Raw genomic sequence first — 17656 nt, 5'->3', positions numbered from 1 at the left:
TTGCTAACTAAAAAAGATAAATATTGATAACAGCAGGGCTTTCTATACACTCAAATTAGAATGTTGCAAACATAAATTAGGCTCAGCCTTGTAAAAACATTAATAGTAAAACATTAGCACATGAGAGATAGAGCATATCTTAAAAAGTTAAGCCTAATTCATTATTCCTGATGGGTTTCTGTTCCAAGACAAGAAGGCTGGGTCCCCAAGAGGCCTGCATAAAAAGCAATTACAAATTCAGACTCAACTTAACAAATGGCCTATGCTTTACAATTCAAGGAACCATTCTAATCATCAATGTATGAACCAGGGTGGAATCAAATTTGATTTTCTTTATAAATGTAAAAGAAGAAATAGTGGAACATGCCAGGGCAGATAAAGGTACAAGTTCAACATTGACTAGGCTATGAATCACACAGATTAAGTGCCTGTTTTCAACAAGACCAATAAAATGACAGGATTGACACCTTACAAGAACCAGCTTAAGTTTTATACTTGCATCTTGTTTGTGGGACCCTTCAGGTGTTGGAACCTAGATCTGGGTGGATACCACCTTTGAAGAAATTGAGTAAGAGGACGATTCCAAGAAATTTTTGCATGCCATCCCCCAAAATCAGGAAAAGTACACAAGGAGGTACAAGTACTAATATGGGTTGATAAATACCAGAAGCTTATCAACATTGATGGACGTCTAAAATTTGGGAGGACTTGGTATTTAAACATGCTGCTATTAGCCTAAAAAAATCTAGACGGCAGTTTAAGCAACCATATATTCTCCATTATACAAAATTAAATCAGAAATTTCTTTAACAAAAACAGGAACTAGTTTCAGCTGAGCATAGTGACTAATAAATTTTTGAACCATTTCCTCACCTTGGCTTGATCACATAGAGAAGTAAGAAGCCAATAGCCAAGAAAATGCAGAATCCACCAACAGTAAGATATGCTATTCCTAAAAAATCATTTTTGCCGCCAATCCAGCTTGTGGTTGAAAGAACCAGCCTCTTTCTGCCACCAAAACTATAGGTGTTGTAGTTGTTCTGTATAACTACTGTTATTTCATCATTAGCTTCAAGGTCTGTCTCTATCTTCCCATATAGTTTTCTAAAAGTTGGCAGTGCCGCAGTTCGCATCCAAACAATAAGATCCTCTTGTTCACTCAACTGTTACATGCAGAACCAATCATAATTATATCTTCTTTTGCAAATAAAAGAATATAATACAAAATACGAGAACAAGGACATAACCAGGAAAAAGGGATAACGAAAAAGGAAAAAAAAATTTGGGGGTGGGGATATGAAAAGATGTAACAAGCAAGGAAGAAGATGAAGACGTATTACAGGTATGCTCGCATTTAGTTTGCCACCCCCAATCAAACCTCCACTCTGAAAATTTTTTGGATAGACATCAGAGCCAAATTTATGCTCTTGGTCACTTTTCCAAGCTATGTTCTTTTTGCTGACATTTAGCACCTTGTTTTTCACTGAGAACCCATATGTGTCATTAAACAAACTCCATGCAATAAGGCCACAAGGAACAATTGGAGAGTTATTTCCTGTTGTAGCTTCAGGTTTACAGGTACTTATATCAAGTTCACCTGCTTTGCTTCGCAATTGTTTATCACTTCTACTCTTAACATATCTGGAAACAGTAATTCACATCCAAGATAAGGTCCACTTTCAGAAAGAGAAAAAATAAACAGTTAATTATGAGTGCAAGATGTTTAAAGTTTTAATTCCTATAATACCTCCAAGCGCATTAACTTGATAAAATAAATAAAATATTTGCTCAGTGATTTTAACATACCGACGATGATTCTGATAGAAGTTATCAAGCTGATAATAGACATAGACGGGACCTTTCATTTGCTTTGGAACCTGCACAATATCCAATTAATGCACGCATTTAGAAGTAGATAATAAGGCATAATGTGTAAAGCAAAACCAATGCGTAAGCTATATCAAACACATGAGTGGTGAAGGAAATGAAAACTAACAGTGAAATTCTTAGTACACGTCTTGTTAGTGATACTACTTTGAATAAAGGCAAGCTGATCGCCGCTAAAAATAGGAGGAACACATTCTTCATCGTAGCGGTGCACAATTTCCACAACCTGCAAGACAAAAAAAGCATAGTTTCCTTATGCTCAAAGCTCAATATCGGTCCCATTGCTATTGCTAACACTACTAGATTTTGATGCAAAATAATGAATAAATAAAAAGGATTAGAAATATTTTACACGTTGTGATGCAAATAAAGAAGCAAGGCCTATCGGTATGAAGACAATGCCAACAGCGATGAAAGTTGCAATGACCTGAAAACCAAATTTGTAACAAATAAATAAATAGCTGATGAATGTAAAGTAACATAAGTGAAACAAAAAGCTCTAGCAATGTAAAATTGAATAAATAAATAAACAAATAAAGATTAAAGAGATATATTTGTTCAGCTATACCCATCCTGGTGTTAAAATTGGTTTGCAAGCAGGAAGCTCTTGCTGTGTGAACCTAGAATCTGCAGTAAACAAAACAATACCATCTATCATTTAATTATATAAATTAAAAAAAAAAAAAAAAAAAAAAAACAATTTCCTGGCAGAAGATTAGCAAATCAAAAAGAGTTCTTCTAAGGCCATCATAAAATCTTACAACATTTCACAACAACTCAATACAAGGTTGTTGTAAGAATGTTGTGAAATTTTGTTGTGTACATAGATTAAAACCCCATTTTACTTTGATCTCTTAAAAAATCAAACTTTAAGGTTTAAAACCCAATCTTAGAAAATATTGTTCAGAATCCAACATCTGGGTCCTTGAGATTTCAAAGGCAAAGACAGAAACTTTTTGATTAAAAAAAAAGGAAAACAAAAACCCATCAAGATAAAATGGCTCATCAAATTCTAGATTAGATTACATTACTCCAAAACAAAAATGTGTGGAAATGAGAATAGAGAAAAACATGGGAAAAGATGAATGGCATTGGGGGCATAGATAGGATAGGAATACTGGAAATCACAATGTGTAATGTAATGAAGATCAAGATGCATTGCATTTCTAACAATGAAAAAAAAAAAAAAAAAAAAAAAAAAAAGAAATACAGACATTTGGGTTTCTTGGAAATCCTCTTGGATGAATCTGAAGTCCCCAGTTGGGGGCCCCCAGAGCTGCTGGCTGCTCCTCTGCTAGACATCTTCCCACACACACAAACCCCGACACCACTCTGTTTTTTATGGGTTAAATTTTAAGGAGAAACTTTTTGTTTAGGTAAGGATGGGTGATATGTAATTTTCTTTTTTTCTTTTTTCTTTTTTTTGTATGTTTGATAAAAATTTAAAAAAATATAAAAAAATGAAAAGAGCAAAATTAGATTGAATTAGGTTGATTATTTCTAGAACTACAACTATTATTATAACTTCCCTATAATTATTTTACGTGGCAATGTACAATCGGTTCCCTATTATTTTCATATAGATTCTTCTTTTTTTTTTTTTTCTTTTTCCTCAACCGCTCACATTTTACCGCATTAAAGTTGTCAAATGGTACTAGAGATTTTAGGGGTTGGATTGGGTGTGAAAAACGGTTTGGGAAAGAGGAGGGAGGAAAGGAGAACCGCAAATTAGCGAAGTTGTTTGTTTGTTGGTTGCACTTTAGCACAATGCACTAGCGGAACTACCGGTCCTTTTTACTTACTTACTTTCCCTGTGGATAGACCGTTTGGAATGGATCACGTGACATGCGACCCATACTATGGCCTTTTTTTTTTCTTTTCTTTTTTTTGTTGTACCTACAAAAACGAATTTTTAAATTTTTATTAAAAAAAAATTGGTTGTACAAAAGTATTCACAAAAAGCAGCAAGGTAAGGGCCACACGAATATACAGTCGGCACTTTAGATACTGCCTATGATGGGCCCATATGATATGTCTTTAAAATTTACTATAAAGACTTAAAATTTTATTTATTTATTTATTTTTTTTTGTCTCTTTCTTGATTTGTCAATGTTAACCATCAAATCTTTAACATGACAAATAATCTTTCTCTCTTCAAGAAGATTGTTACGTGATTATGTTATTAAGTTATTGTTTGGATAGCACGTCCAGCCTCTAACATTTTTTTTGGTGAATCCTGTGTACTGTTCATTAGACTTGTAAATATTTTTTTCACAAAAATAATTTTAAAATTAGGTCCCATGATACTATTCACACATTTAAAAATTATTTTGCTACAATATTTTCAGTTTTTAATAATAAGCGGTATCCAAACAGATCCTAAGTGAAGTTGTAATGCATTTGATAAAGTAGATTATGTTATTCGCTTTAAAATTTATTTTATTTTTGTCATATTATCATTTTAAGTTGTAGATAGTTTTTCTTTTATTTGTTAATTTTTTTTTAAATTATAAATCTACATTAGAAATATCATTCTCAATATGAAAAACTTAAAGGAAAAAAAATGAGAGAAGAATAGAGAAGTTGATTTTTTTTTTTTTTTTGAAAAATAATTACAACATACTGCTAACCCCACAGCTCGAACCATTTTCCCTAAACCCCCAAGTACTTTGTGCATGGAGAGATGTCAATTCAGATACAAGATTTTTAGCATCGAATAGAGAAGTTGAATTGAATCTCACATAAGATCTCTAAATAAATTTGTTATTAAGAAAATAAGATAAAACTTATATATAAAATCTTTCAAAAAAAATAGTTATAACATAATGAACTAATACAACTGAAAAGTTTTTCAAATTAAAATTTTTAAAATTATAATTAAAATCAATCATATTAAAAAAAAGCAAACTAAGTGAATTGAATTAGTCATATTTCAATTGAAATCTAGACATTACAAAAACTTATTTAAAATTTAATTAGTAATTTTCATATTAAAAAGTAAGAAAAAATGAATTCTTTTAATACATATACGTGTGTATAAATAAATTAAATAAATAATACTTAAAAAAAATCGACTTAAAATTGTTGCCTCAGACCTCGAACTTTCTTGAGCCAACCGTGATGATGTGAAGAGCATCAATTAAGTCAACTGAGATGTCTATGCAAATGGAAATTATTTGTCTCTTGATATACCTAGGGATAAGGAGTTAAGGAATAAGGATCCAAAACGATCATGCATGTCCCATTACAAATGATAGCTATACATATAAAATCCTTTTTTTTTTTTTTCTTTTTTTGAGAAGGGATAAAATCATTTAGTTAAAATAGAATGTTACGAGACAGTCTTATGAAATCTCTCACATAATATGTGTGATTCTCTGGGATTGCTAGGAATCTGTCACCTATATTGACCAAATTGAGCCATCAATAATAACAGTGTAAAACATCTCAGCAACAAGAAATTGATCTCAACAGAAGAAAAAAAATTAATAGAATGTTTTATAAAAATTAAAAGAGTCACATTTGGAATATCTGGTTCATACACACTTAGAACTGGTTTATATCATAAAACCCGGTTCTCCAATTCTCAATCATTACACAATAATTTTAATTACAAATGTTAAAAAGAAATGGAACTTTATGAAGACACAACACTGTAATTACATGCCACCAGTGTCTGAAGGCTTGAGGTGCAATTTAAGATCCAAACAACCTGAAGAGTCAGTTAAATTGGTTTGAGTGAATTGTTAGGTGGCTAAAGTGCAAAATAATCCATAGCAATGCCAATGAGTCAAGAAGGGAGAAGCCTTACCTTTGTAGTCGAGATTGAGAGCGTTTTGGGCTGCACAAAACAAAATTTTGTATTTTATATTGAGTGAAAAGTAAACATTTTTATTTTGTTGAAAGAATAAATATTATCTGAAACAAATAAAAGAGAAAGAAAATTAGATGAGTTATCAGCAATATATGCAAAATATGTTATAAAACTCTATATCTAAGAATTAGTTCTGTTTGATTGTGTTTTCATAAAATAACTAACTTTTAAAATGGTTTATTTCAATGGTTTTGTTTTATATAAACCAATAAAAGAAAAAGTAGAAAAACATCATTCCGTATTTGATAACTTTAGTTTGCGTTGTTTTCTGTGTTTGTGAAATTATAAACAAAAGATTCCTTTTTAAAAGGAAAGTGTTTAAAGGATTACAAATTTTTATTTATTTATTATAAAAGACTTACAAAGTGGCTTAACAATGAATGTAATTAGTATTACTTAAATTACATAATAAATTAATGTTGAATTATATTTTTAGTGATTGGTGATATATCAATTTGTGACTTTAGCATTTTTTCATCAATTTATAAAGTTTTTGTAGTAACATTTGTAGTATTCCTAATATTACTCTTTTACAAGTGGTTTTTAAGAAAGTTCATTGTCTAACTTAATAAGCAAAACGACACAATGAATGAATGAAGAAATATGTGAAATTGGAAGAACATTGGTATAACTTCGAGACTAATTTCAGTTACCATGTGGTCAAGGTTTAGTTTTGTCATTAAAGAGCTCCAAACACTTCATTACTCGAGGTTTTTATTATTATTTAATTTTAAATATGGTTCCAATAATTTATCAAGGATTCCCATTTTACATGCTTTGAGTCATAAAAAGTAGCTGAACACTGTTCTGGCACCCCGTAATTATAACAATCTTATTCTAAAAAAATAATCATAAAAATTATAACAATCTTCTCATTCATATAATAATATAGACCATGCATTAATCATATTGGGGAAGATGATCCACCTTCCATTCAAATATAATTTTGTTCAGTAAAAAAAGAGCAAGAATTTGTTGTAATATACTATTATTTAAGAATATTTATAACATCAAGTAATTATTAACAAAGTTCCCTCTATATTTTTGGTCCAGTAACATGCCTTTTTGAGGGCTGCGGCTTGACATCTGGTTTTGGCGCTGGTGGAGCTTCTTCACTTGGGATAGGTACGTTCTTTGCCTGTAACAATTAATGACATGATGTGAGAAACACTAGGGACCCATATCTTGAAAGAGTTGTGATAGTTATACAATAAATGGGGGACATAAAGTCAATGGCTGAGCCAAGAAGTTTTATTTGGGACACAACTAACATAAACCATATATCTAAACAACAAAAAACTCAAGTAGAAAAAAATATTGGTATAATTATTATTATATTTAAAATGCTTTGAATAATTCATTTTATATTTCATGTTTCTATTTATTTATTTATTTAGATGTAAAAGAATACTATGTCATTGTATATTGTTTACTCTATAATTTAGAAGTTATCTAAATATTAAATAAAATACAGTTTTTTTTAACAATTTGTTGGCAGCTAAGTATTGTAATTAAATCAATTATAAATTATAGATATGCGGTTAAAACGATTGAAAATTATATGGAATAAAAAAAAAAATTATACTTGGAAAAATATTATTATATTTTACACATCAAAAAAAAAAAAAAAAAAAAAAAACACTAATGCTATTTACAACCTAATACACACACATATATATCGTCACTCTTGACATATATTATGAGAGGATTATTACTTAATTATTTGTTGACTATGCTTACATTAAAAAGTATTTAGACATTTAATAATAAATAAAGGAGGCCAAGTTGTATTTTCTCAATTAGCTACTTGTAAATATAATTACGTCATATATTAAAATAGATATTTTTCAAAATATTTGGGGGGGCCTAGGCCCCCTCTAGTCCCTTTGATCATCCGCCACGGTATACAATTGAAATTGTGTTTTGAGAGTGTGCGGCAGTGTGTAACTCAAAATGTGCAACAATTAGTGATCTTGAAACTTGTATCAATCGGGACAATTAATAGTTACGCAATATTATAGGTTAGAAGTGAAGTAACATACCAAGCTTTTGAATTGGAGACCATAGAACAATTGAATGTATCTTTGCTTTGCCAGTTTCTTCTCCTTGTTCAGTTGTCTCCAGAAACTATAAATGCTACCCATATTCAGCACCTTGTTTGCGTATATCTTCCAGGTGTAGCTACAAAGAGAGAGAAAATAATTCAAATTTCATATGATATATAAGTAATGAATCCTCACAAACTGATAAAAGTGAGGCCTAATGAATGAAAATAGTCTGAAGTTGGAAAGCTATGAAATACTCAGTTTTGTGATTACCATTCATTTATACGTTGCAAACCGGCTGTTGAAAACTTGCTCCAGTATGTGGCATCCACCTTGCACTTGTCAAAGAAATCCGCAATTTTGTTACTTGATTCACCCCCATTGTTGGGATCAATATGAAAACCTGAGACCCCATCAACAATGATTTCAGCTGGGCCACCTTGATTGGTTGCAAAGGTGGGTAATCCACAGTTCATTGCTTCAATGACAGTTAGACCAAATGCTTCATACAGAGCAGGCTGCACAAAAGCTCCCTTTGAGTCAGCAATGCAGCGGTATAGTTCTCCATTGCGTTGCCTATCAGTCTGTGCTGCAATCCATCTTATCTGACCCTTAAGTTGGTATTTTTCTATCAATGCATGCATTTTCTTAATTTCAGAAATTTCTTCTCTATCCTTTGATTTGGAAGCATCGAAGAAGCCCCCAACCACAACAAGGTTAACCAGATTTCTCAGCCTCTTGTTTTTCCCATACCACTCGGTTAATCCAGTAATGTTCTTCACAACATCAAGCCTTGCCATCGAGAAGATGATAGGTTTCTTCTTGTCTGCTAGATATCCACTGTTTTCGAATAAAGTTCATAGAAGATGTCAGGCAATTTCAACAAATTTCATGATCCATAGTAATAGCAGTAAAAAGGTACATGCATGTTTTGAGGCTCCAGAACTTACATGTGTTCATTGTTATCATCTTTACTATACAGTAATTCTTCAATGGCAGGGTGAAATGATGTGAGTCGTCTTTGTCTCTCAATGTAAGGGAAATAGATGGACTGATCAGCCCCTGGTGCAGCAATGTTGAACTTTGGATCAAATACGTTGATGCCTGAAACTACTCTGCAAAGCCCCGGGAGTGTAAATGCTGTATGGCTTTCATACTGTCCAGGTCTTTCTTTGCTGCAAGAACAATCAAATTCATGTGAAACAAACTTAATTGCACTTATACATCAAATAGTTCTTTCCTTTTTTTGTATGTGCATTTATTACTAGTTATATTCCATCCATATTGAATTTTGCTAAAAAAATCTGAAAATTTTTATCTGACTTGATTCTGAAAACTTGTGCTTCTATATCATTCTAATTCTTTGGCTAGCCTGTTATATTACTTCAAGTTCTATTAGATATATATAGCTTTGTGTGTAATTCTCTAACCTTCCTGCAATCTCCTGGTATGTGCTGGCTATGACAAAATCTGTTGCATTCATTGCAATTGTATCAGCAATGAATTGGCATGAGAAATGATACTTGGGATCTAATTCCTTCCATCTGATGTCTGAATCTTCATACTTAGTCTTCTCTAAAGCATGCGCAATAGTTCCCTGGTTTTTAAGAGCACTAGTTTAGTAAATATAACAGAGAAAATTTATAGCTGAATAAACTGATGAAGAAAAGACACCTGAGTGACCCCAAGTTTACTAGCCATGAGAGTTGCCACCAAATTCCCATCAGTATAATTTCCGATGATAAGATCTGGCTTCCCTTCCATGTGGTCAAGGACTTTGGTTGTAGCATCCTGTTAATAAAAGTGTTAGAAATGGTTAAATGATTAAATCCACCATTTATTTTTAGTTTAAGATTTTGGGACAAGTAATAGTTTATTAAAAAAAAATGAATAATTGATAGGAACTAAATCCCACTAAAAATGTCATTATAGGAAATTTTAAATCATGTTTTCAAAGATAGATGGAACACATACCTGACTGAACTTCTCAAGATAGGGATAAATATCAAAACGAGAAACCCATCGGCGGAGGACTCCATTCTCTGTCTGAAAAGGCACCCTAAGAATGTGGGAGTGCTTGGTACCATTGATTGCTTCCACCTCCTGGTTACACTTTGTTCCCCGAGCATCTGGTATGAGCCGCGTGACCTGTCATCATCAATAGCATGATTACATGATGCTTCCAAAGTAAACTGCTGTAACTGAGATATCATTCCTGGCTCCTTATGAAACTCACCACAACAATTTGAGGCTTCGCATTAAGCCCTTGTTGCTTAATTCTAAGGAGCAATTCTTCTTCAAGAGCTTTTACTTGATCCAGAATGTAAACCACCTGTTTTTAAGTGTAGAGGAAGAGCAATGTCAGCTTACTAATGAGTGTTAATTACTGCAGGCAGACTACTTTGATTTTTAAGGCCAAGTAAAAAACTTGTACCTGCCCACCAGTGTCTGGCAAACCTAGAACATCTGATTGACCAAAGTAGCCATGAGGAGAGAAAATTACAACATTGAATATTGTAGGAAGCCTGCTAAATAACTTCTCCATATTAATTGGATCGGGTGCTTGGAGTACTTCTGAGAGTGTTCTCATTGTCTCCTTTACTCTTTGTGCAGTATCTCCCCACCCTTTCTCAAAGCCCCACTGCTTAAACCTGTAAAGGAAATTGATTTATCAGATAACAATTCTTCAGCATCTGATAACAAAATTTAGTATTAGATAGATCACCTTAGCTCAAAATCTGGATATGGAGTGTCCTTGGGAAGTGCTGATAGGAACACCTCAGCTACTATCAGTGCCATCTGAAGCTTCAAAGCAGTATCAATGGTGCTATTTATCATAAGATTCTGCAAATTTAAAATTACTATAAGTATTCAGAACCATTTAATAGATATTACAATGGCAAATTCAACAATGTGTTTGGATAATATTTTCTTTTAATGATCGAATGCTGTCTTTCCCATACATCTCCTAGATGATTCAGTGATAATAAGTAGTCCACAAGTGGCTGTGAATTCTCCAATTTCTGGCTAAGCGTTGAAGTTATGAACTTTGAAACCAAGGCGACTCCATTTCCAATTGAAGAAGATAGGGTTAAGCGAGGCATAGAATAGTCCAGTGCTGCGAAATCCACTTCCAAAGCACTTTGATCATTTGCCCTGCAACATAAAGCAGAGTTATTATTACACAACCTTTGAGCTATAAACTTGGATACAATGCTGGTTATAAGCCAGGAAATATACACATGTAATACAGGTGATCAAAAACATGTGAAGTGCATGAGAAGCTAGCAATTTGTTCATTGAAATAATGGGCGAAGGTCTTTTCCCTGTGGTACTGTTCCACTTGTATTTGATTTTCGAAAACAAATCCAAAAATTCTAGGAATATGATTAAAAGAAAAATACTCAGTCAAGTCGTTAGATAGATATATAAGTATTTTAGAAACATGGAATTTAAATTTAGCTGGTGCTATGCTAATCACATGAAGCAAGCAATCAGAGCTAAATGAAGAGAGAAAACATACCAGTTTTCATCATAGATCATTTCTTTACATTTCAAGAAATCTGTAATGGTGATTCCCTCAACCGATAAATCATCAGCGCTGACTTTAACATATTCCCAAAATCCAGGATTTGGTCTTATGGCAAAGGCAACATAAGGTGGTATAACAATCGCTTCCTGGAAAAAAAAATAGCATTTTGATATCAACAAGCCTATCATCTTGGTTTCACAATGTTAACCAAAGAGGAAGAAAAAAAAAAGTGAATGTCAAAGAAAAACAAGAACCTGTGTAGAACACAATATGTAACCAAGTAATCCCCCCAGGACCTGAGTTCTGTCATTCTTGTCATCAATGGCTTTCTCCATTTCTTCCATTAGATGGGTCAGTTTCATTATCCTCCTTCCCTTTTCGATATACTTAGCAAAGCACCTCTTCATATGGTAACGACTCTGCTTCAAGGCTTCGGGCAAGCTATCAGTTATTGACTCAGAACGCTGTAAGACTCCTGCAGCTGAAGCCATTTCAGAAGACAAGTTGTTAAGGTTTTGAATTGTGGAAATCAATTACCAGTTTGGCTTGGTCAGTGGATAGGATTCTGCTTTTATAGTCTATGGAGCTAGGATTTTTTTTGTATTTAATGCATGGCTAACTTGTCCATCATGATAGCTTGCTTTGAGTTTCGTCAACGTTTTGGATTTTTAACTTTCTCCAGCTGGAAAAGAAGGGTGCATTGGTGCAAGAAGAAAGAAAGAACATTTCACAAAGAAAGGGTAGGAAAAGAAAAGAATGTATCTGTAGGAAGAGATTCCTAGTGAAAAAGCAAAGCTACCATGGAAATTATTTTTCACGCGAAGTACTGGGTAATGGGTATCATTCTTTCCTTATTTCTCTGTCTGAATGTCTGATGTTGTTTGTGAACATAGGAAAGAATACGTAAAATTGTCATTTCTAAGGCAACACCATATCTTGTATCATTGCAAACCTTTATATGGCATTTGGTATAATCTTTTATGATTTTTAAGAATGTTTGAAGATTCTTATATTTGGTTGCAAATCATACTAAGGAATCAGATGTTAAGAGAATCTAGATTCTCCCTTTAAAACCCTCTTAGTAGGAATGAAGATTCCCTTTAAAACATGTGGATATCCAGATTCTCAAGCTTAAAGGAAATTGTATTTTTTATATATTGACAATTTTAACCCTTTTGGCTTATCATTTAAGCAATTAAGATGAAATATAAAACAAATCATCAATATATTTTCCCTTGTCTTTATCTTTTCTCGCCAAAATAACATTAACAGGATAGATAACTCTGTTGATATATTCTTTAACAAAGTTCTATTTAGATTTCACGTGTGGAAAAAAAAAAGTTTAAAGGAGTCCTCAGCTAAATAAATAATTCATTTAAGATTCCTCTAAATAAATAATGAAAAACAAAGTTTATGTATCTTAAGAGATTCATTTAAGATTCCTGGGAATAGACCAAACATTATCATCTTAAATCCCTAGGAATCTTAAGAGATTCCGAATGAAACCAAACATAGAAATAGTTACATTTTTAGGCATCTAGATTGCAAGAAATCACATTCCTAGGAATTCGCAATCTAAATGCCAGGAATAATGTGAATTTCCCTGTATCAAACACTACATTAAAATTGGAATTCTCCATGTTGGATTTTAACTCAACTGGTTCACGTCAACTTCTTCCTTGGGTCAAAGTGGTTCATTATGCACCCATTCAAGGCAGCCTAGCTAGGCTATGTGGAATTATGAGATGGATTAAAAGGAAAGGATGAAGTTGATTAATTTGAAGTAAATTGGATATGTAAACATAAAATTTAGACTTTGCCTTCAATGGGGATTTTCTCTTGGTTCTTCATTTCATCAATGACCTTTTCCTCACTTTGTTGTACATTGTCTATTAGGATATGTTCTTTTCACATGAAATCTGGAAAACATTAGTATTATTCCCAAAAGTTCATTCTTTCTTTCGTTTTTTGATAGTACCAGAAGTTCTTTCTAATCTGTGCATATGGAATTAACAATTTTTTTTTCATTGTATTATAAACAAGGACGGAGCCAAGAGGTCAGGAAAAATGCACTATGTTTCGGATGCATAAGTCTTTCCTCTCATATAAAAGTAGACCCCACACTTGTGGGATTCACCCTCATGTAAGGGAGAGGACTCGTAAATCCGATACATGATATACCTCCTTAGGGGGTTAAGCGGGGGCAATTGCCACTCGACCCCACCCAAACCCCACCTTCTATACTTCATGGTTTTTGTTAGTTTTCGTTTTAGGTTTTCATGTTCTTAACTTTATCCAAATACAATTTACATCCGCTAACTTTATCCAGGAATTATTTTGGTCTTTTATGTTTGAAATTAGTCATTGACTCATTATATTCTCGTAACTTTGCCCAAAAATCATTTTAGCCTTTTAAGTTTGAAATTTATCGGTTTCTCAACAAGTTTGAAGTTGGTCATTTTAATCTAGTAACTTTACCCAAAAATCACTCAAAACTACCAACTTATAAGACTAAAATTATTTTTAGGTAAAATTAACAATTTCAAACTTAAAAGACTAAAATGATTTTGGGGTAAAGTTATTAGACTAATGTGACCAACTTTAAACTAAAAGCTCTAAAATGATTTTTGGACAAAGTTAATGGTGTACATTGTATTTTTGCCAAAATGTTTTTGTAGGGGTAAAATTCCCAAGTGAACAATGGGCCTTGGGCCCCGTACGGAGTCCAGCCATGACCAAGGGGGAAAAAGGGGACCAAAATACTTACAGCCCAATCCTGTTGAGCCCAACTTATTTAAAAGACGTCCGAGGAAGAATGTCTCCTCGGACGTACCAAATACGGGTCCAATGTGCGCCCTATCCATAGTGAAGAATCATCCCAAACAAATGTGGGTAATAGGATAAGCCTCACAAAGTAGGAAGAAGGAAGAAAATGTAAGACGTCCAGGGGGAAACCACAACTGCCGCATTAAATGCAAGGAAACTACTTTTCCAGCCGCATTAATGTGGAGAAGACAGGCGAACAGTGCTACATTGGCCAATGCAACTCACAAAAAGATAGAGTGGATGTCCGATGGGACGGGCACTCAAGTGAAGGTCCAAATGGTTAACAAGTGTAAGGCTTTTATTAATTTAAGGAGGCTATATAAGAGAAGGAAATCCCCATGAAGAAGGGATCGAAAAAGAGGGAAGAAAAATGAGATAGAGAGAAAGAAGAATGCTATAGTCTTTAATCAGAACCAGAAGTGCACCCATACGTCTCCTTGGACCAAGTGTCCTGTGGACATAAAGGAGATATTCTTACGTTCAAACTGCTGCATGGCATGCAATTAACTAACATTCACTTCGTCAAACCCTAGTTTTATAACCCGCTCTCTACAAATTCATTGTCTAGGGTTCTTTGGGCCAGAATCACTTACTTGTTGGGCCTGGGCCTCAAAAACGAACCCTATAATTGGCGCCGTCTGTGGGAAGAACTTGTTTTTCGACAAGTGAGACTGTTAAGAAATGGAAGGATCAGGTCCGCGCCAAACCGGACACGTAGATTCCCAACAACAGGACAACTTTTTGAATCTCCAACAAGGGAAAAATCAAGACAAACAGCAAGAAGGCAGCGCGAACACCTCCCACACGAGTAGAAGTCGCTCGAAAGGGAAAGATCATGCATCCCATAAGCGAAACGATTGCAAAGCTTTACAGCAAGAAATCGATGACTTAAAGAAAAAGTTAAGCCGAGCAAAGCTAAAACGTCCTTCACCCGGCTCGGATACTAGCAATGAGGAGGACAATGAATATAGGTGGAGATCAAGAACCCCTCTCAGCGAGACTTTTTCCTATGAGGAAGAGCAACCTCGCAAATGCGATCATAAAAGCCCATCTTATCAAGGCCTGACCAACGATGCTATGAGCAAGGCCCTGGATCGCATCTCCCAGTCTCCTTTCACACGTAGAATAGAAAGGGCAGAGCTTCCTCGGCGGTTCCATCAATCAACCTTTGCTATATACAATGGTCGGACAGACCCAGTAGAGCATGTAAGCCAGTTTAATCAGAGGATGGCCGTCCATTCAAGGGACGAGGCGTTAATGTGTAAGGTGTTTCCGTCCAACTTGGGACCTATGTCGATGAGATGGTTTGATTCCCTTAAGCCAAATACCATAAATTCCTTTAAACAACTGACACAGGCTTTTGGTTCCCGCTTCATTACTAGTAGCAGAGTCCCTCGGCCCTTAGATTCCCTCCTATCCTTGTCCATGCGGGAAGGAAAGACACTAAAGGCCTACTTAGACAGGTACTGGGAAATGTATAATGAGATGGAAGGAAATTACGATGACGTCGCCATTAGTACATTCAAGAAGGGCCTGCCGACAGAGCATGGCTTAAGAAAGTCCCTCACCGGGAAGCCAGTCACTAGCGTGCGCCAACTTATGGACAAAATTGACAAGTACAAAAGGGTTGAGGAAGACTAGCAGACGAGGAAGGGCAAAGCTAAGGTTGTCCCTCAGGAGAGGAGGGACTTCAGGTCAGACCGCATTATCAACAGTAATAGGCCGAGAAGAGATTACTCAGAACAGTCTGGTTCCACTGGGGCACTAGTGGTCCATGCTGTGTTCCGAGAACCACTACACAAGATCCTAGACAAGGTAAAGGGCGAATCGTTCTTTCAATGGCCAAACAGGATGGCTGGTGACCCCTCGAAACGTAATCAAAATCTGTATTACGCATACCACCAAGAGCCAGGTCACACCACCGATGATTACAGGAATCTAAAAAACCATTTGGACCGGCTTGTCCGAGAAGGGAAGTTGAGGCATCTGTTACATCGCCCTGAGGGATGGCAGGAACAGTCAAATATCAAAACCAGACAAAGTACATTGAGGCCACCCATTGACACAATAAATATCATACTTGCCGCACCTGGAAGAACCGGTTCCAACCCTTTCAGAGTAATGTCAGTGGGCAGGTTCCCGGCTGAACCGGACGACAGGGAATCCAAGAAAGCTAGAGTAATTGTCATGCCCTTAATCAGGTTCTCGGATGAGGACAAACAAGGAACTCTTCAACCCCACGATGATGCCCTAGTCGTCACGCTCAGAATTGGAGGTTATGACGTGAAAAAAGTGCTGGTTGATCAAGGCAGCGCCGTGGAAGTAATGTATCCTGACTTGTATAAAGGATTGAACCTGAAACCAGAGGACCTGTCGGCATACAACTCCCATTTGGTCAGTTTTGAAGGAAAAATCGTCACCCCGAAAGGCATGATTAGGCTGCCTATACAAACAAATTCAGACGTGATGGAGGTAGACTTCATTGTAGTAGATGCTTACTCCCCCTACATGGCCATCGTAGCCCGACCGTGGCTTCATGCACTAAGAGCTGTGTCATCAACTTTACACCAAAAAGTGAAGTATCCGTCAGGAGGTCGAGTGAAAGAAGTAGTTGGGAACCAAGGGATGGCCAGGCAATGCATGGTGTCGGCAATCTCACGACAACCAAATAGTGAACCCCCCACCTCAGCCGAGAACAGCTTATAGCAATTAACGACCCAGGTCCCAGCGACGGGTAGTAGAGGACCAGCCATGGAGGTGAGTTGCAAGGATCTGGAGAAAGTACTTGTCGGATCAGATCGAGAGAGGTTTTTTCAGCTCGGCTCAGAATTACCGCCCCAAGAGAAGTCAACACTAGTTGATTTTCTTATACAGAACGTGGATGTATTCGCTTGGGACGCCTACGAGGCCCCTGGGGTCGACCCAGATTTCATCTGCCATTATCTTAATGTGAACCCGGCTATAACGCCTAAGAAGCAGCTTCCTCGGCGACCGTCGAAAGAACACACAGACGTCGTGAAAGAGGAGGTCATAAAATTGAAGAAAGCAGGGGCTATCAAGGAGGTATTCTACCCTAAATGGTTAGCCAACACAGTCGTGGTAAAAAAGAAGAATGGGAAATGGCGGGTCTGTGTATATTTCACGGACTTAAACAAGGTCTGCCCAAAAGACCCCTTCCCCATGCCGCGGATAGACCGACTGGTGGATTCGACCGTCGGACACCCCCGAATGAGTTTTTTGGACGCCTTCCAAGGCTATCATCAGATACCCCTAGCTGCTGAGGACCAAGAGAAAACTGCTTTATTCACCTCCGTCGGAAACTATCATTATAAGGTGATGCCCTTTGGCTTAAAGAATGCCGGGTCGACCTATCAAAGGATGATGACCAGGATGTTTGAACAACAGATGGGTAAGAGCGTTGAAGTGTATATAGATGACATAGTGGTAAAAAGCAAATTAGTGGCCAACCACGTTAGAGATCTCGAGGACATC

General features: G+C 35.6%; 3 protein-coding genes across 3 annotated transcripts; 1 reads left to right on the top strand and 2 right to left on the bottom strand.

The window, feature by feature from the left end:
* On the bottom strand, positions 1-3294 carry LOC126714327 (ALA-interacting subunit 3-like). The gene is made up of 8 exons (XM_050414422.1): positions 3102-3294; positions 2456-2514; positions 2240-2314; positions 1997-2113; positions 1807-1877; positions 1341-1641; positions 874-1163; positions 1-214 (listed from the first exon to the last, which is right to left on the bottom strand). The coding sequence occupies exons 1-8, from the start codon at positions 3187-3189 to the stop codon at positions 154-156; spliced, it is 1062 nt and encodes a 353-aa protein (XP_050270379.1). The 5' UTR covers positions 3190-3294; the 3' UTR covers positions 1-153.
* A 2066-nt stretch (positions 3295-5360) lies between these two features.
* On the bottom strand, positions 5361-11940 carry LOC126714326 (sucrose synthase 5-like). The gene is made up of 15 exons (XM_050414421.1): positions 11593-11940; positions 11330-11484; positions 10770-10962; positions 10532-10650; positions 10241-10457; positions 10043-10138; positions 9781-9954; positions 9481-9597; positions 9237-9403; positions 8757-8981; positions 8080-8646; positions 7804-7942; positions 6823-6899; positions 5699-5728; positions 5361-5599 (listed from the first exon to the last, which is right to left on the bottom strand). Exons 1-15 carry the CDS (start codon positions 11827-11829, stop codon positions 5584-5586), a joined length of 2529 nt encoding a protein of 842 aa, XP_050270378.1. The 5' UTR covers positions 11830-11940; the 3' UTR covers positions 5361-5583.
* A 4075-nt stretch (positions 11941-16015) lies between these two features.
* LOC126701508 (uncharacterized) lies at positions 16016-16870 on the top strand. The gene has a single exon (XM_050399646.1). It carries the CDS (start codon positions 16016-16018, stop codon positions 16868-16870), a length of 855 nt encoding a protein of 284 aa, XP_050255603.1.
* Positions 16871-17656: the final 786 nt, after the last annotated feature.

The sequence above is a fragment of the Quercus robur genome, chromosome 2, assembly GCF_932294415.1.
Source record: "Quercus robur chromosome 2, dhQueRobu3.1, whole genome shotgun sequence".
Lineage (NCBI taxonomy): Eukaryota > Viridiplantae > Streptophyta > Magnoliopsida > Fagales > Fagaceae > Quercus > Quercus robur.
This window is presented reverse-complemented; position numbering and strand designations above follow the sequence as displayed.

Bases quoted from the DNA above. Each gene is read 5' to 3' on its own strand.
- LOC126714327 (XM_050414422.1), bottom strand. From the start codon at position 3,189: ATGTCTAGCAGAGGAGCAGCCAGCAGCTCTGGGGGCCCCCAACTGGGG. The intron at 2,315-2,455 runs GTATAGCTGAAC...TTTGGTTTTCAG, and splicing joins CAATTTTAACACCAGGATGG to GTCATTGCAACTTTCATCGC. The intron at 1,164-1,340 runs GTAATACGTCTT...TGCATGTAACAG, and splicing joins AACTAAATGCGAGCATACCT to TTGAGTGAACAAGAGGATCT.
- LOC126714326 (XM_050414421.1), bottom strand. From the start codon at position 11,829: ATGGCTTCAGCTGCAGGAGTCTTACAGCGTTCTGAGTCAATAACTGAT. The intron at 10,651-10,769 runs GTATGGGAAAGA...TTAAATTTGCAG, and splicing joins CACTGAATCATCTAGGAGAT to AATCTTATGATAAATAGCAC. The intron at 10,139-10,240 runs GTACAAGTTTTT...ACTTAAAAACAG, and splicing joins TGCCAGACACTGGTGGGCAG to GTGGTTTACATTCTGGATCA.
- LOC126701508 (XM_050399646.1), top strand. From the start codon at position 16,016: ATGGCTGGTGACCCCTCGAAACGTAATCAAAATCTGTATTACGCATAC.